The 19841-nt window shown below is 35.7% G+C and overlaps 3 protein-coding genes across 9 annotated transcripts; 2 read left to right on the top strand and 1 right to left on the bottom strand.

The window, feature by feature from the left end:
- Positions 1-263: 263 nt before the first annotated feature.
- On the top strand, positions 264-11733 carry GLS (glutaminase). Of its 6 annotated transcripts, none has more exons than XM_034982710.2 (10): positions 265-614; positions 2882-2934; positions 3479-3511; positions 5617-5713; positions 5854-6214; positions 6301-6453; positions 6806-7086; positions 7516-7824; positions 8481-8635; positions 10235-11733. In XM_034982710.2, the coding sequence occupies exons 1-10, from the start codon at positions 552-554 to the stop codon at positions 10590-10592; spliced, it is 1863 nt and encodes a 620-aa protein (XP_034838601.1). In that variant the 5' UTR covers positions 265-551; the 3' UTR covers positions 10593-11733. The 6 variants fall into 6 exon arrangements, with proteins under 6 accessions (XP_034838615.1, XP_034838601.1, XP_034838594.1 ...); XM_034982688.2 differs by lacking the exon at positions 265-614 and adding an exon at positions 2434-2726; XM_034982695.2 differs by lacking the exon at positions 265-614 and adding an exon at positions 2434-2696.
- A 923-nt stretch (positions 11734-12656) lies between these two features.
- On the bottom strand, positions 12657-14264 carry mRpS28 (mitochondrial ribosomal protein S28). The gene is made up of 2 exons (XM_034983134.2): positions 13825-14264; positions 12657-12997 (listed from the first exon to the last, which is right to left on the bottom strand). The coding sequence occupies exons 1-2, from the start codon at positions 14059-14061 to the stop codon at positions 12710-12712; spliced, it is 525 nt and encodes a 174-aa protein (XP_034839025.1). The 5' UTR covers positions 14062-14264; the 3' UTR covers positions 12657-12709.
- Positions 14265-14656: 392 nt separating this feature from the next.
- On the top strand, positions 14657-19713 carry Upf3 (UPF3 regulator of nonsense mediated mRNA decay). Of its 2 annotated transcripts, none has more exons than XM_034983083.2 (6): positions 14657-14853; positions 14941-15154; positions 15242-15430; positions 16066-16214; positions 18062-18817; positions 19315-19713. In XM_034983083.2, exons 1-6 carry the CDS (start codon positions 14746-14748, stop codon positions 19438-19440), a joined length of 1542 nt encoding a protein of 513 aa, XP_034838974.1. In that variant the 5' UTR covers positions 14657-14745; the 3' UTR covers positions 19441-19713. The 2 variants fall into 2 exon arrangements, with proteins under 2 accessions (XP_034838974.1, XP_069358954.1); XM_069502853.1 differs by having other exon boundaries at positions 18065-18817.
- Positions 19714-19841: the final 128 nt, after the last annotated feature.

Raw genomic sequence — 19841 nt, forward strand, 5'->3', positions numbered from 1 at the left:
GACTTGCCAGAGCAGAGCTGACTTCTTTAACTATTTTTACCAATGGACACAAAAAATATAAGATAAATTATAGTAGGTAAGTAATTAAAATATTTCCTACCAAAAATAGGTTGAGGAAAACTTGAAACATTTACGTCGATAAATAATAATCCACCGGTAAATAATGCTTTTAAACTCAATGATCTAATGACGTAAGTATGAAGTACAAAATAATATATTACAGCTACTATAGTGCTATAAATCAAACGTGGTCAACAGTCGTTGTCCTCAAAACATAATAGCAAAATTCTTTCCCAGTGAACGATCATAATCATAATAATATATAGATTCTAATTATAAGTTCATTCCCGAGACTGCCGACGCAGTTCTTGGCACTCCTCGAAGACTAGTATTTATAAGCGACATACTGAAAATATTGTTTCAGTATCAATGGTGAGTGAGTGAAATAGTACATTACAGATCACTAGAGAGAAACTGGCGTGTGTTTCGCGAATTGTTTGCTCTCTCTCGCTACTCACGCGCCGATATACCGTGCAAGAAACGTTCTCCGCATGCGATTTTTGTCAAAGTACAGTTTCGACGAATTCGTTATGGAAAGTGGAAATGAATTTGAGGTAAATTTTAAATTATACTTACCTCATACATTTTGTTGTAGCATATACCTACACATAAAATAATTTTCATTTAGTAAATAATTAGCTTTAACTCGCAAGCTCGCATGGATTTAGTTTTCAAATTTTTTTGGTACCGATTGGTCGGCGAAATAATTAAAACCTAGCGAAGTTTCAAAATTTTAGCCGTACCTACCTTGATTTTTCAGACAGTCAGTTTCTTCTTCTATACGCGACTACTTTTAATACTATTTTTTATTTTATACTAGCTGCCTGGCGAACTTCGTACCGCCTAACAGTCGATTATTTTTTTTTTTTTTTTCTCTCCGTAAGAACCATCCTCGTACTTCAAGGAATATTATAAAAAAGAATTAGCGAAATCGGTTCAGCTGTTCTCGAGATTTGCGATCAGCAAAACATTTAACGATTCATTTTTATATATGTATAGAGATTTTTTTTTTACTTTAATTTAAATAAGTTATTAAAGTTTTTTGTTCTTTGAATAATGTGTAGAGACACTACTTGCGCTACGAATAACGAAATGCAACGCCGCACGTCACATGTAGGTAGGTACCCTATAACCACCGATATTTTATTTTGACCTATTATTGCTGTTTTTATGGATTTCAAAACTCGATTAAAATTTTTTAAACTGTAGAAACGTGTTAAGTGTGCCAGAAATTTGCCGACTAATCGACAATTTATCATCATAGTTCGTCCAATTATATAGATTACGACTTTCATAATAATATTTCAACCCCTATAAGTACGTTAAATCTTTTCTAAGCTGATGCCTACGCTACGTTAGTACTATTATATATTCTGTGCCTACGCCCTAGTCTAACCTATCCTCCAAACGAGTAACATACATAATTACAATTATATCATACAAATGTTTATCCCCTAACCACGTTATTTAAAAAAAAAAGGCCAAGTGCAAGTCAGGCTCGCGCAATGAGGGTTCCGTACTACAGTCGTATTTTTTCGACATTTTGCACGATAATTCAAAAACTATGATGCATAAAAATAAATAAAAATCTGTTTTAGAATGTACAGGTGAAGACCTTTCATATGATACCCCACTTGATGTAGTCACTCACTTCGAAAGTTGAAAATACTTATTATTAGTTCATGACCACAATTTAATTTTTTTGTGTGATCTAACCCTAAATTCACGGTTTTCAGATTTTTCCCCAAATGTCAGCTATAATGATCTACCTACCTGCCAAATTTCATGATTCTAGTTCAACGGGATAGTTCCCGTTGAACTAGAATCAGTCGGTTTCTTGACAGACAGACAGACAGACAGACAGACAACAAAGTGATCCTATAAGGGTTCCGTTTTTCCTTTTGAGGTACGGAACCCTAAAGACGGAGTTACACCAAAAAGGAACTCCCATGCAGAATTTCAGACTCGTAGCCCTAGTAGGTAGTTTTAAAGATTTTGCCGTGAGTCAGTATATTTCTCTTTCTACACTAGGTATACTGTGACTGACTGACTGACTGTGTGTACTGATACCTATCATACGGACGGTTTTCTTACAGAATATTAGTACCTATACTTCAGGTACAGGATACAATGAAAACATCTAAGTATTAGGTATGTTCTGTACAAATATTTACTGAAAATGTCGTAGATGGTGGATGGCGGATTGACAGTAAAGAAAATTATGATGAAAGCTATTTTAGCTCTGATTACTGAAAAATCTTTATACTTAGGTAATAGGCTAATAGGTAGGTAAAATGATAGGTAAGTACCTATACATTATTGAAATACAGCTGAGTAGGTATTGGAAAAGCCATGTAGGCTGCATGTAGATAATGATAATGATTGGCACGACAAATGTTTGATTTTCACGTAAAGTCGCGTCATAGTCATGGTAAATAGGTAGATAAAGGCTACACACTCGAGGGGCCGGGAGCGACAGTTGGCGCCTGCGCGCTGAAGGTGGATTGTGAAACTCGAGCAATCTTCACTTGCCGTCCGCCGTTATGAATAGCCGACAACTCCGTAGGCTCGCTGCCCTGAGCCGCCCTGTCCTAGAACGTTCTGCACCATGTATCTGCTATCGCCGTTACAGTCAAGTGAGGCCCGTCTATGTTATAGAAAGACCTGTGAGTGTCCCAATGTGTTAACGCTTTTTTATGTGCCATTGACGCTTCAATGTATGATATGGACGAACCGTGACGGTGACTGCTTTACCATCAAGAGATAGGGGACAAACTCTATAATCCAGTACAGCTGCTAAAGTTGATGAAATTTATTTCAGAAATGGCGCAACTCAGCACCCAACTTTTATGCACTTCAATCAATTGACATGAGGTAAGAACATTGTACTGCACTATTTGTGATCACTCAATTGCCGTTCTAGAAATGATTCTAGGTTCATTTGCAATATTTATGACAGTAATGCAGCAGTAATGTGAGAAGTGTTCTAATAAAAACCAATTGTTTTTAATAACACTTATCGACTCCTATTGATCTGTTTCAATAAAACCGGACGTAACAACTTTAACGTAGACGCCGTGCGCAGAGTCCCCATTCAATTCACCCCTGACATTTAAAATGCACAACCCAACCACCTCTATGTATTAGGATCTAGAAACTAGATGGGTCATACAAATGAAGCAATCAAAATTAGTATGACACTAGCCATCGAGTTATAAGCAAAAGCGAGTTGCAGCTCGCAATACATTTTTGTTCAGATTACACAACACATTTCTGTGTCCACGAAAAGAAACAAATCAGAACTAATGGCTTCTCACATTTCTTTTGTGATACCTTGGTGTTTCCAATTAAGTAGTATATTATGACGTGTGCATTGAAAAATTCGAATCTAACATTATGTTAACATTTCATGGTACAGGCCCTACTCATTCGTGCACAACGTAGACCCAGCGTGAGTACAACGGTACCTACACTGCATGCATTTTGAGCTTAAATTAAAATATTTTAGTTTTAATATTTAATTAGGAATGCAACTGCAATCCATACTAATATTATAAATGCGAAAGTGTGTCTGTCTTTTTTTTTTAATAGATATAGCGAGCAAGCGAGCAGGCGGGTCACCTGATGTTAAGTGATTACCGCCGCCCATGAACATTTGCAGCACCAGAGGAGCCGCCGATGCGTTGCCGGCCTTTTAGGAATTTGTTGGTCCGCCCCTTGAATAACCCCTTGTTATAATCTAGTGGGAACACCGCCGTCTGTCTGTCTGTTAGCCTTTCACAGCCCATCCGTTCAACCGATTTTGACGAAACTTGGTACAGCGATAGCTTGCATCCCGAGGAAGGATATAGGCTAATTTTTATCCCGGAAAATCAAAGAGTTCCTACGGGATTTTTAAAAACCTAAATCCACGCGGTCGTCCGCGTGGAGTCGCGGGCATCCTCTAGTAATAAATAAATGAGGAGCTGGCGAACAAAATGGTGTAATTGCACGGAATAAAATTTTACAAGAGCAAAAACTGAATGAGAGCTGTCGAAACTTCACTATAATGGGTAGTACCGTTTTGATCGACGAATATTTAGCACAAAATGATTTCAAGTTCGTTTTCAGTCATCAAAATCATGAACTCCATTTTAGTACAGTTTAGCAGTTTTGCTTGGAAATGAGTTGAGATTTGCATTTCAGTGGGCCAAAAACTCACGGATTAAAAAAATAATATTTTATTAGAAGTGTATAGCTACCGTTTCGTTCGCCAGCTCCTAATCATATTTTAATGCTTTGCAAATAAGGTAAGGAATGTAGTGTCGATTGTTTTTTTTTTTAATTTTTACTAGCTCTGTATCGTATTCCTCACTGAAGAGGGTATAGGAGTTTTTTGGAATAATAATTAAAAACAAATTATTTAGTATTTTACAAGATTATGCCTGCGACTTTGTCAGTGTGGGTAAAGGTTTTTTAAAAATTCCGAGGGAACTATTTAATTTTCCGGGATAAAAGTAAGTAGGTACCCTATGTGTTCATTCAGAGGCATAAGTTATCTCCATTATTAAGATTCACGCGTTACGAACTTATTTTGATTTTAGTATCGAGAGAATGGAGAACAACTCGTTAATAATATTTTGTAAGAGTAAGATATAGTAGTTTTTTAAGAACTATAGAAATTAAGATTTGGCTTCATGAGCCATCACCACAGCATTCACGATTTTTATAAATAGCTATCGTTTTGTCACGAGTCATTTAACGATCAGAAATTAGCTAGTACCAAATATTCGTAGTTTTACAAGCAATATCCTTGAATTTTTTCTTACGTTGGTCGCTATCCAAAAATATCAAGCATCAGGTGATTTCTTTAGCAGCTACGTCGCAGACACACCCGTCTGACGCCTCATATTCACAACTACATTGTGACGAAATACTTACTGTACACTATCATTATCAATGTCTAAAAATACATTTATGTGTGACGCTAAATAGTGGCAATTAGTATCGGATAGCTAAATAAGATTTTATATATAATCTATCAAACTTTATTTAGCCATCCGATACTACTCGTAATTGCTGGTTGCCACTTGTAACCACAAGCGTTTTTCGTAGGCTAACTGGGTATTGCATGACACGCTTCTTTACCATAACTGATTAGTGATTCTGATTACTTAGTAAAACGTAATTAAAAGAGCTAGGTACTGTTTTATTTTTTGAGATTAAATAAAATAAAAATAAGCCTGTTAACAATTTTTTAAGAGGTGCATGACCAATTCAAAATTATTTCAAAATTATTAATAAGTATTATATTATTAAAGAGTTTCTTGCCGGCTTCTCTGTAGGGTTTATTTTCCGAATCAGTGGTAGAGTCACAGGCATAGCATAAGAGATAAGTACCTGCTAGTCCACTACATATTACTAATTCTGTTCTAATGAAATAAATGAATTTTGAATTTTATTTAAGTATCCCATGCTGTTATAGGCTGTATTTTTGATTGACTGGCTTAAACTACTTGCATGGCATAAATGAAATACTTTGCCCTATAATACCTAACAAGAGTTTTTTCTGTGTAGAGTACGAGAGGGATCTCACAAAAATGCTGATGACGTGCTCTTCGATATGTTCAAAAACGATGACTCGGGACTACTACCTGTGGGAAAATTTTTGGCCGTACGTAGATACGTACCTGCACATTATTGCAATAATTTCCAAGTGACTTAAACAAGTGTACCCAATTGAAAAAAATATATAATTAACGTTATCTTTTAAAACAAAACTACCGATAACAAAACGTACAATTCAAATTCCAGGCCTTAAGGACAACTGGCATAAGAAAAAATGATCCACGCGTAAAAGAAGTCATGCATAATTTGTACAAGGTGCACAAAGAATCAAATTTTGAAAGCGGATCCCCCGAAACTTTAAAATTGGACAGGAAGACCTTTAAAGAAGTTATTGCTCCAAACATTGTGCTAATTACAAGAGCATTCCGCAGTCAATTCGTAGTACCTGATTTTCAAGATTTTATCAAAGACATTGAGGAGATGTATTGGACAGCCAAAAGCATAACGGACGGTAAAGTGGCCAGTTACATTCCACAGCTAGCAAGGGCCAATCCGGATAATTGGGGTGTGAGCGTGTGTACTATCGACGGACAAAGATTCTCTATTGGTAAGCCGAACTCCATATGCTTAGGTAGGTATATACCTTTCCTACCCTTTCTATTTTTTTTAAACTAATGTTTTTAATACCACTAGGTGACGTCAACTTGCCATTTACTCTTCAGTCATGCAGCAAGCCTTTGACATACGCGATGGCGCTCGAGACCTTGGGTCCTGAAGTGGTGCACAATTACGTTGGCACAGAGCCCAGCGGCCGCAACTTCAATGAACTCGTCTTAGATCATAATAGTAAGTATTCTATTAACTACATGCACAACATGACATATAGTACAATCTTCGCAAAAATAGTGTGCTTTGAAAACGTACACAACTCAACCTTAATGTTGGCTTTATTTTTGCTCCTTGAGAAACAGTCATGTGGTTTGACGTAGCCATATAGGAGTATCTAAGGCATAAGGCTTATGTTTTGTCAATAATATTAATTATGCATGGGAATCGGGGTCGGAAATGTGTGACTATCCACCCCGAATAGTATCGATCTGTAAACGTAATGAATAAAACATTTCTGAACTATTCTTTGAGATTTATTATAGGTAGACACGCAACGCGGTAGGTATATTTACGTATGATTTTTTTGCAGTGAAGCCTCATAACCCTATGATAAACGCTGGGGCAATTTTGGTGTGCTCATTACTGAAAACGTTGGATAAACCAGAGATGACTTTAGCTGAAAAGTTCGATTACGTTATGTCCTTCTTCAGTCGTCTCGCTGGCAATGAGCTGTTGGGCTTCAACAATGCCGTATTTCTGTCCGAGCGCGAGGCAGCTGATCGCAACTACGCACTGGGATTTTATATGCGAGAACATAAATGTTATCCGGAGAAGACGAATTTCCGCGAATGTATGGATTTTTATTTTCAGGTTAGTATTTTTATCCCTTGTCTTTATGGCTTTTTTTTAGTTACCGCACAAGCGTTGTCAGTCCGCTGTACATAAGGCCGCTTTTCCATGGCTCTGTATGCGATTTTATTTTACTGTTCGTTTTACTAACTTTAACCCCTTGCTTCATTTATTACTTCTCAGCTTTTTTTGAAAATACCTACCTACTTACTATGTTTAATTTAAATGTGATTCCGTATAAATGTTATCCTGCAAGAATTACGTTATAATTGTCACGGGCAATAAATTTGGGGCGTAGTTCTTTAAGAATCAGTTCAGTAAGTAATAAGTGTAGAAGATACTTAATTCAAAAATGTATTGCGAATTTTGGAATTATGCAAATATATTATAAATATTTGAAACAAATGGAAGTAAGGTAGATTAATACTATCCAAAAATATCTTATTACAGTGTTGTTCAATGGAGGCGAATTGCGATATAATGTCAATAATGGCCGCTACACTGGCTAACGGGGGCATTTGCCCCATCACTGATGAGAAAACCCTTCGGCCTGATTCAGTGCGCAACGTGCTATCCCTGATGCACAGCTGTGGGATGTATGACTACTCCGGGCAGTTCGCCTTCAAGGTCGGCCTTCCAGCCAAGTCGGGGGTATCTGGAGCTATGCTTATAGTTGTGCCAAATGTTATGGGGATATGCACCTGGTCTCCGCCTCTCGATCCTCTTGGCAATAGTTGCAGAGGCTTGCAGTTTTGCGAGGTGAGTTAGTGTTGCATTATACGTACAAGAACAAAAGAAAGAAGGCATGATCATATTTCTCTCAGATTATTCCGGTAATCTGTGATATTTTTAGTAAAATATTATAAATGCGAAGTGTGTATATCTGTCTGCTAGCTTTTTACTTGTATAACTGTATTTGATGGAATTTGGTAGAGATTTCTTGCATCCCGGGGAAGGACAAGGGCTACTTTTTATCCCAGAAAATCAAAGAGTTCCCGTGGGGTTAAAAAAAATGGACCAAGTTGCGGGCATCATCTACTTGGTACAGAGATAGCTTGCATCCTGGAGACAGACATATCTACTTTATATCCAGGAAAATCAAATAGTTCTTACTTTTTAATACCTATGGGTAGGTATAGGTAAAGGTAAATCAAATAGTTCTTACTTTTTAATACCTATAGGTACCTAGGTATAGGTAAAGGTAAATCAAATAGTTCATACTTTTTAATACCTATAGGTAGGTATAGGTAAAGGTAAATCAAATAGTTCTTACTTTTTAATACCTATAGGTAGGTATAGGTAAAGGTAAATCAAATAGTTCTTACTTTTTAAAACCTATAGGTAGGTATAGGTATACACGCAGCGACGAAATCGTGGGCGTCAACTAGTTTCTAATATTTTCTTTTTTATTCCAGGAGTTGATCAAGCGGTTCAATTTCCATAAGTATGACAATATCCGTTACGCAAGTCACAAAAAGGACCCGCGTCGTTACAAATTTGAATCTACCGGACTCAGCATTGTGAATCTGCTGTTTTCAGCGGCGAGCGGAGATCTCAGCGCACTACGAAGGTATTATTAGTCAATATTCCACACGTACTTGTCAATGTAAATGGTAAATACACGTAGATACTCGTAGCTAAATAAACGTATTTATGTATTTATATTATTATAGCCCACCGCCAGATTCCCCTGAAGAATCTCAACCATCATCGTCGGAAAAACCATCGTCTGAATAAAATTAAAATCAAGTAAAACATAACGGTAGATAAACAATTTTAAAGCTGATTTTTTTCATCCTTATTTTGAACCATTAGCCTTTTTATACCTTATGCCGATTTCACCAACGTCGAGTGATGTTTAATTAAGGAATAAATTGGGGATAATGACAGTTTTTGTACTGAAAACCTGCCAAAATATCAAATTTATTCTCGGATAAGGCTTATCTAACGTTGGTTAAATCGGCCCTTAATGGATCAATCCACAGTCCACACAAGTCGCCGGCTTAAATCTGGCGGCATGTGTGGATCCACCATAAGACATAGATAACTCGACGTCTAGAATAGCTAATTAACACTGTATTAGAAGTAGAATTTAATTTTGCTCGCCGCTACATTAAATTACGAAATACAACCTACGTAACTGCTAGGTAATAGAGGGCCCCCTTTTAATTAAAATAAAATATCGCTCTAATAAACCGGCTGCGCGATTGTGGTAGAATGACAGCTACAATGTCACGATCGCAATCACCTCTGATTGGTTGACGCTCGCTCACTATTGGCTACAATGCATTGTTGCAACAAGAATCGCACAAATTCAGCCAATCAAAACAATTGAGATTGTAATAATTGATGCAGGTTTTAGACAATCGCCCTACTGGTTCATTAATTTACCTACAATACAATGTCCCGAAAATAACCACCGATTAGAGAAGCTAATCTGTGAACTTAACCGATGACGCGATTGGTTGCGAATGGCAGGGTGCACGTGATTCGTTGATAAGCGACCCTTGCTTTCCGTATTCGCCAATTTTTTCGCGCTACTCCGTTTTTTGCTGAAAATAAGTATCGATTGTCGAGTACAGTACACCTAATCATTAGCTTTGCGTTAGTTTCTACTCCCTATGTATCTATCTTGTAAACATGGAAAGCTAGTAGTATCGTAAAGGCAATAAGGTACCTTTACCTAAGTATATCAGCCGCTAAAACCCATTCATATTTTTTTTTTTTGTGCGCATATACTACTACTAGCTGATGCCCGTGACTTCATCCGCGTGGAATTAGGTTTTAAAAATCCCGTGAGAACTCTTCTATTTTCCGAAACGAAAGTAGCCTATGTCACTCTCCAGATCTTTATCTAAACCCATGCAAAAAATCACGTCAATCAGTTGCACCGTTGCGACGTGATTGAAGAACAAACCAACAAACAAACACACTTTCGCATTTATAATAAGGGTACCTACTGATATCTACTGAATTGTGATATGCAAATACAACTTAAGTATCTACCTATAGTCCGCGACCGGTTTAGATGGCAATCGGGGTATGAGGGGGGGGGGGGGGGCTCTGCAGGTGTGCGAGGCGTTCCCTCCCCGATTGCCATCTCGTCCTGTCGCGTACTATAGGTACCTACCTACTTACTTAATGACATAAACGTTTCCTTTTTCCAAAGGCACCATTTATCTGGCATGAACATGACTCTATCAGACTACGACGGGCGCACAGCGTTGCATCTCGCTGCAGCTGAAGGGCATCTTGCTTGCGTGGACTTTTTACTGGCACAGTGCGGAGTACCTCACGACCCACAAGACCGCTGGGGCAGTCGCCCACTCAACGAAGCAGAAACATTTAAGCATGCTGCTGTTGTTCAATATCTGAAGGAATGGGAAGAGACTCACCCACAAAACAAACCGCTTGAGAAACCTCACACTGTTGATGAAATGCTCGCAGTAAAGCCAGACGCAGACGACGCGGTAAAAGATCCCAGCATTGAAGAAATAGTATCCAGAAATGGTGATAAAAAACAATAAACAAAAATACGAAGGAAATTAAAATCCTGAAATAGTTTAAAAAACTTGTACCTATCTATTCTAAGTAATCTTTTGAGGTACTTACCTATTTAAACACAATTCAGGTGGTGCATATTTTGTGATGTTCAGGATACAGGGCTTGTTCATTAATTAGAGTTGTTCATAGTTACGAGTATAATATGAGACAGTACTCAAATAAAAAAGTACTACTCTAATGTCGGTATTAAGTACTTTTGGTTATAAACCAGAATTCCAGAATGCGGGGAAATGACCCAGCCATTAGAAGATACTAGGTACCTATGTAATTGAGTAGTACTAGTGGGTAAACAATTGGAGTTTAGTCTTTTATGCCTTGAACTATAAACAGTCTAAATCTTGGATGGAAAACTACTTAGGTAGGTAGGTATACTTATTTCACAAACTGAAACTTACGAGACCTAATAGATAAAATAAGGAATCTCATTGGAGTTAGAGTTCATTTCTAAAAATATTCGTTCCCAGTTATTAGCACAACTTATTTTATGATTGTGTAGAAGCTGTGATATAAATTAATACTTAAGTCGCTAAATCTAATTTTTTCTACTATTATTTTCCTAACATGTAAAATTATATAAAATCCCTATTTCCGACACTAATTTATCAACATGACATACTAAGTACTTACCTACATAGTAGGTACATAGTACATACATAGCTATAGCAAAGAAATAACTACTTATTTTATTATTAAGTCAAAAGAAAGTTACACTTGTATATTTTTATTATCATTAGATTTTTGTCATAATATTAGAAGATTTTTCTCAAAATATTAAGTATAATATTTCTTTTTTACTAAACATGTATAACATACATTCCATACACATGATAATTGTTACTGTTACTACAATTTAAATCGTATTATATTTAAAAATTTATACAAGCAACTGCTTAAAATTGCCAAAGAAGGAATGAAATGTATTAAACTGCGAAGCTTTCTACATGAAATGTATTATTTAAGGTAAAAGCGCTTACTGTGCTATCTCAATGTGACAATAATATCAAATTATTTACTTGTGTGGTAGATTAGGTAATTGTGTGATAAAATTAATGAACTGTTTCTATTTATGTGTATTGTCAATTAAATTGTTGAAGTAATATAATCGTTTTTTTTATTAGGGTTCCGTACCTCAAAAGGAAAAACGGAACCCTTACACTTTGTTGTCTGTCTGTCTGTCAAGAAACCTACAGGGTACTTCCTAGTTCATGAAATTTGGCAGGTAGGTAAATCTTATAGCTGACATTAGGGGAAAAATCTGAAAACCGTGAATTTAGGGTTAGATCACACAAAAAAAATTTAATTGTGGTCTTGAACTAATAATTCGTATTTTCAACTTTCGAAGTGAGTGACTATATCAAATGAGGTATCATATGAAAGGTCTTCACCTGTACATTCTAAAACATATTTTTATTTATTTTTATGCATCATAGTTTTTGAATTATCTTGCAAAATGTCGAAAAAATACGACTGTAGTACGGAACCCTCATTGCGCGAGCGTGACTCGCACTTGGCCGGTTTTTATGAGTGTTTTTACCTACACTTCAAGGAAATGTCTAAATAATTTTTAAATACATACATCAAAAATTTGCTGGACCGGTAGGATTCGAGCCTACATCTTCTGGGATTGCGCTCGACGCCCTGACCGTAAGGCCACAGTTTTGCTTGCTACCGGTTCCGCAATTTTTGATATGTATTTAAAAAATATTTTAATATAATCGTTTTTAAACTTTAAATGGAACTTTCAGGTTCCCCATAGCAAAAAAATTATCAATCTTATATATACAAAGATGTGTGAAAGTCTGCCTGTTTGCTTTTCAAGGACCATCCATTTACCGATTTTGACGAAATTTAGGATGGACAAAGTTGCAGGCATCATCTACTTATACAGAGATAGCTTACACCCCAGCTTAGATAAAGGCTACTTTTTATTCTGGAAAATTAAAGTCTCCATGGGATTTTTAAAAACCTAAATCCATGCGGATGACTTTGTGGGCATCATTAATTAATGAAATGAAGAGATATATAAATTTATTACTATTTCAACTACTTTATTTACTTAAAACAATGTTATAACAAAAAACTAAGTACTTTTATCACTAAACGAGGATTGCACTGGTGAATAAATTATGCCCAGCAATTTACAATCTGCTTCCAAAAGTGTAAGGTCAGTACTGGAACCAAGAAACCTTGACGAGAGCTCCAAGTCTTTTATCTGTAATCTAACTCTTGCTCCTCTTACATATTCTTCACCCCTATTCGTAGGTCTTGTGCACACACAATGAAACTTCCAGCCAAAGTCTATGTATAAATCATCCTTGACAACGTGAAATATTTTTCCAGTAACTATTTTATCCAATGGATCACCAAGCTGAAAATAGTAAAAATATTTCAAGAGATAGATTTAAGGGTCTGAAAATTATAGTAATTTATAATTAGGAATGACTATGTAATCTATGCAACATGGCCAATTCTGTTGTACATAATCACTCAACTAAACCAAAATTATAGGTCTAAATGCTATGACTTGCTAGGTTGGAGAGCTAAGAGAAGAGGGTCGGTCTGTTGGGAGCCTAGTGCCCTCCCCTTCACCTCTACAAGTAGGAATTCCATCTGAATTTTGATGAAACTAACCTAAAAAGAATTACTCTAAAACTATTAAGATTTGACTAAGAGAATAGCCAGAGATAAGAAATTACAAGACTTATCTCTGGCTACTGTAAAAAACCCCGGCCAAGTGCGAGTCAGGCTCGCGCACCGAGGGTTCCGTCGTACAGTTGGAATTTTTAGACATTTTGCACAATAAATCAAAAACTATGATTCATAAATATAAATAAAAACCTGTTTTAGAATCCACAGGTGAAGCCCTTTCTTATGATACCCCACTTGATATTATAGTTATCTTACTTTGATAATTGAAAATAGTAATTATTAGTTCATGACCACAATTTCATGTTTTTGTGTAATGTAACCACAAATTCACGGTTTTCAGACCTACCTGCCAAATTTCATGATTCTAGGTCAACGGGAAGTACCCTGTAGGTTTCTTGACAGAACGACAGACAGACAGACAGACATCAAAGTGATCCTATAAGGGTTCCGTTTTCCTTTTGAGATACGGAACCCTAAAAATGAACTGTCTACTGTAGCGCTGATAACCTGTCTTCTCAATTATGTTTAGTACTCACTAATACTTACATCCATAAGTTTAGAATTCCTGAGTAAAGATGCGAAGGCCTGATTCTGTTCAGGCTCCTCTTGAAATAATTGACTCTGTTTTTCATAAGACTTAGCAAATCCCCCAACTTTAGTGAAATTGTCTTCAGTTCCAGTTGTATTTACGGCGAAAAGTTTCACTGAACTGCACAAATTGCGCTGCTTTATCATAATTTTACACATATTAAAATTTTTGCACACGGAAACGCCTCCAAACATGATTTACGAATATTTAAAACTATAAGTCTATAAAGTAATTAGTAATTAAGTAGATATTTAGGTACTTTACTTGCTCAACATCAAAAATTATATACCTATAAGCATTAAGCAATATTTAGTTAAAAAGTATTTTTTTTATTTATGTTTATCATTATCATAACCTTAATAATTTTTAATTTTGACACAAGAGATGATGAGATTTTTTTAAACTGATTTTACGGCTCTAGATTCTAGCCTTTTTGAGGCTTTGGGAGATAAAAGAAATTCTATTGTAGATATAAGTCCCGCAAATTGCTAATGCGCGTGGCTGCCATTTTAGTGACGTCAGCACTAGACAAGTTTCGAGCTGATGCACAGGTGATAGCTTAGATGAATGGTGATAATATATTTTTATGTCAGCTAATGTCAAAATGACGTCATTTCGATGTTAATGAGACATGGTTCCAGCGCAATAGCAATTTGCGGGACTTGTAGTGCTCAGTCCGTTAATCTATCTATCTCAGCCATAGCTGGGCATAGTGAGCATAGACGGGTCTTAGTCGGGCAACATTATGTCCATGATTATGTCAAGCGTCATCAATCATTTGTCATTAATGTCATTTGTCAAACAAAAACTTTTCGTGGTTGTTGTTCACGATTTTTGATAATGATAAATAATTGTGTAAATTGAGCAAATTCTGGAAAATGACTGAAGATCAAGATGTTAAAGATTCACATTCAGACTCGGGCAGTAAAACGTTTGTTAATAAGAATAAAGACAAGAAAGCAAAGCCCTATCGACCCTTGACTAAAGTGATTTGACATTTGCCACAATATAGAACATTTTTCTGTGAAAATTACTGTGTTCTGTAAATAATTCTTCTTGGGACTTAATTTCAGATAATACTGCGGCGTCTGCCGCCAACTATGACGGAGGAAGCGTTCTTAGAACAAGTATCCCCGATACCAGAACATGATCTCTTCTATTTTGCCAAGCCTGACCCTTCTCTTGGCAACAACGTGTACTCTAGGGCCTACATAAATTTTATAAACGTCGAGGATATATATCTGTTCAGGGACAAATTTGATGGTTATGTATTTTTAGATGATAAAGGTAATATGCACATATTGACATAGATGGTTTATTAACCACAGTTAAATATGAAGTAATAAAATAGCTACTGTGTGTGTATTTTAACAGGTGTTGAGTATGTAGGAATTGTTGAATATGCACCTTTTCAAAGGATTCCAAAAAAGAAGAAGAAGAAAGATCCTAAATGTGGCACCATAGAGAGTGATCCCATTTACCAGGAATTTATAGAGTACCTCAGCAAAGATCAAGAAACTGAGAATCAACCAAAACTTGAATATTCTTATCCTGTAAATGATAGTAAGTATTATTTAAAAACTATTGGTAAAAGAATTGTTCAAATTGGTCCACATGCTAAGAGTACTATAAAAACGAAAACAGAAACGATATATAGAATGTTGTTGTGCAGTTGGCTAATAAGTGAACACAATAATTGCAATTTTTCTAAAATACACAGCATTCAAGTCATAACTCAACACTTTATAAGTGTTACGTCAATGAGAAATCTAAGTGATGTCCCAAATCATAATATAAAAAGTCTTTTATATACCCATTATTATACACTTGCTAGAAATTTTACAACGTCAGCCCTCTTTTCGGGAAGTTCTCAGACACATCTTGTAACTTTTCAGAGCTATGTGTGTTATAAGGTATTAAATATCACTTGCTTTAATGGGGAGGGAAAACATTTTGAGGAAACCTGTATGCCTGAGAGTTCTCAAAGGTGTGTGGAATCTGTCAATCCGCACTGGACCAGAGTGGCAGACTATGGCCTACACCCTTCTCATTCTGAGGAAAGACTTCTCAGTTATAGTGGGTCGGCAATGGGTTGATTAAGATGACATTCTAAGTATATGCACATAATAATATAATGCCTAATTAGATTGCTTGAAAGTATATTTCAATATTATAAGATCCCAATATATTTATTAAAGCAAATGAGAAGAAAGTCCAGTCAACACCATTACTTGAGTATCTCGCAGCACGCAAACAAGATAAGAGAGGGCGAGATGAGCGTAGGAGAAGAGAAAATGACAAACGTAAAATGAGAATTGAAAGGAAATCTAAAGATATGCCTATAAAGGTAAGGCAATGTTGTTTTAACATTTAAACTGTTTTTGCTATAATCAATTGTTTGCTTGTGAAAGATTAAACTTATGTTAGATACATGGGCAAATTACCTGCATGTAATTAACACTTAAGTAATGCAATATTATAATTTAATAGCAACCCGCCCCAGCTTTGCACTGGTAGCTTATTAGAATCTCTAATTTTTTGATATAAAATAAAGCCTATGTCACTCAGGGATAATGTATTCAGGGATATAGTAACACATTAGTATTACCTCCTATAAACAAACTTACAAACTTTACCTCTTTATAATATTAGTACAGATTGTGAATGTTGTTCCCCTATTCATGCACAATAATGCAAAATTTGAAATAAGTGCAGTAAATAGATTTAGAATTAGCAGTAGAAATGATTAATAGTAGTTTTATTTAACTTATATGTAATTTTAACTCGATATAGAGACCGGATGACTTGTCAGAAGATGATAATTGTGGTGATGATTACGATTACAAAACTAAACGAAGTTTTTGGTATGGAGAACAGAGAGTCTGCCATAAATCTAAAATTAAATATTCCACTATGAACACTGATCTGAAAACAACACATGGTTCTGATGAAATCATCAGTACGGATTCAGATTGGGACAGTCAATTTCCGGCTCTAAATACGAAAATTCATAATACATTTACAATAATTTCTAATAAAACTTGTGACAAGAAAAATATCCAAGAAGCTTTACACTGGAGTGGCGGTGATAATAAGGTTTAAAATGTATTTTATGTGCAATTTGGGCATATACTTTATTTATTTATACATTTACTAGAGGTTGCCTGCAACTTCATCAGCAAGGATTTTGGTTTTCTAAAAATCCCACAGGAACTCTTAAAAGTAGGCTTTGTGTTAATTCATGGTATAGAATATCTCCTTACCAAATTTCAGCCAATTGGTTCAGTGGTTGTGGTGTCAAGCAGTAACAAACATCTAAACTTTGACATTTATTTTTTATTTTTATGTATGTTTTTTTTCTTATTTTTTATTCAGATACAAGTTAACCCTTGACTCTTGATCTAAGATGGAAGTGGGCTAACCTGGAAGAAGTATGGCAGTTTTTATTAAGCCCATACCCCTTTGGTTTCTACACGGCATTTTAGAGGAACGCTAAATCGCTTGGCGGCAAGGCTTTGCCGGTAGGGTGGTAACTAGCTACGGTCGAAGGCTCTCACCAGACCAGATCAGAAATTTAGAAATTATAGAATTCCAAACTCCTGCCGAGAATCGAACCCGGAACCTCCCACTAACAAGCCCACAGCGCTTACCACTGCGCCAGGGAGGTTATTCCCCGATTATATTATTAATATTAGTGTGATTAAGATGAGGATATTCTCTTTAATTGTATTTTTTAAATTTCTCATTCTATATGATCAGCTGCAAGAGCTCTAAGCAGATTTCCTAAGAGGCACATAGAAGGCTCCATTGAAGGTGCTGCCTCTTACTTTATTTAAGAGGCAGAGGCAAGCTTTTTATTGTTATCGTATTATTATGATTAGGAGGAGATACAGTAATTTATATTACTTACCCTTAAAAAAAACTAAAATTTCTAATGTTTGGTCAGCAGAATATTATTTATAAAATAAAAATATCACTTCAAAAAACTAAGAACAATTTTATCATGAATCCCCATATACTTGTATTTTATAACTAATATAATATTACTTACCCTTAAAAAAATACAAAATTTTTCAACAAAATATTATTTATAAAACAAAAATATCACTTCAAAAAACTTAGAACAATTTTATCATGAATCCCATAATATACTTGTATTTTATAAATAATATAACCTATGTTGGGATATTTCAGGAGGATGAGTATGAAAATGATGTAAAGAAAATTAAACCAAGAGAAGGAGACAAAGATAAACTAAGCGCTGAGCGGGATGACGACATCAAAAGTGACAGCAAAGATAGTACTATATTTGAATCAAAAACATACAGAGATCAAAGGAAAATAGGCACCAGCACTTTGATTGATAAAAAGAAAAAGATAGATAGCGAGAGAAAAGAAAGCAAAGATGACGACCTAGATGATAGCAAATTTGGCAAAAAGGATAGACATGACAAGTTCAAAGAATCTCCACGTGAACAAAAAAGCAAAAAGTATAGTGACACTAGAAAAGAAAGGTTGAAACAAACAGAGTTGGGTCAATCAGACAAGCAGTCACTTATAAATAAGATGATGTCTACTGAAGGCAAATCTAACTATGACGATATTAAACCATTCACTCAACTACCTCAAGTTAAGACAGATGATTTAACCAAACTAATTGAGGATTTGGACCGTAAGGTCAAACTAGATGAAATCCAATCAGACTTTAAGTCTCAGAAGGAGTATCTCCAAGAAAAGTTTGACCTGAATTTAAAAAATGATGGAGGGGAAATCACTAAAATGAGGAGGAATAGTCTGGAATCTGGTGACATGCCTAGTAAGGAGGAGTCTGTATTAAAGAGGCAGAAATCTCTGGACGATAGGAGCAAATCTACTGACAGAGAGGGGTCTGAGGAGACTGAAAAGAGTGAAAGTATTGATCGTCGCACTGAAAGGAGGATTAGAAATAAGGTAAATAACATGAGTCACATGCTTATACTTAAGGTTCAAATTTTTTTACTATTATTCATCCCTAATTTTATAAAATCTGGTCCATTTTAATATACTATAATTATAAATGAAATGAAAAAATGAAAGTGTGTCTGTCTGCTAGCTTTTCACGGTCCATCCGTTGAACCGATTTTAATGTTTAGTATAGAGATAGCATCCTGGGGAAGGACAGACTACTTTGAGTCTGGAAAATCAAAGAGTTCCCACAGGATTTTTAAAAAACCTTAATCCACATTGACACTACGTGGTACAGGGATAGCTGTTCTTGGAGACTAGTGTTATCCTGGAAAATCAAAGAGTTTCCATGGCATCATCTAGTTTGTAGATAATTATAATTTTACTAGACGTTCTCAATTAGTCAGAATCTTTATTTATTTAATGCTATCTTTTGAGCTTTGCCAAGAAAGTACTAGTGTATAATTTTATATAGTCTAGTAAACATAAATGTTACTTCACAGGATCGGCCGAGCCTAGTTATCTATCAGCCAGGCATGGGCAAGTTTAGTAAACAGCGTCTGGCAAAGGAGAAAGACACACCGTCAATGGGCAAATCCATAAACGAAAGCGAAAAGAAAGACACTTGAGACAACGGCTACGAAACCCGATATTTGGACATCATTCAACGGAACCACCCTGAAGCTGGCATCAACACAGGTCCTTGCAGATAGTAGAAGAGGACATGAATGTGCCAACTGAAGGACCTACTGTGTTAACTCAGACCTGTCGTTTTTATTATTTTACTTTACGCGCAAAAGATTTTTTAATCTGTGTAAAAGCATCAAATGCACTTTATTTTTAGCTTGTGACCAGTTTAGTTCAGTTTATTTCTTTTAAATATAATTCATATTAAATGGGAAGCATTCTTTTATTATTAGACTGTTCATGAAACTGGAAGTTTTGTTATACACAATTTAGACAATCACTAAACTTGTCAGTTTAGAGGTTGTCTAAATACCTATGTTGTTATCCCGTTTATAATACTGAC

The sequence above is a fragment of the Maniola hyperantus genome, chromosome 2, assembly GCF_902806685.2.
Source record: "Maniola hyperantus chromosome 2, iAphHyp1.2, whole genome shotgun sequence".
In the NCBI taxonomy this organism is placed as follows: domain Eukaryota; kingdom Metazoa; phylum Arthropoda; class Insecta; order Lepidoptera; family Nymphalidae; genus Maniola; species Maniola hyperantus.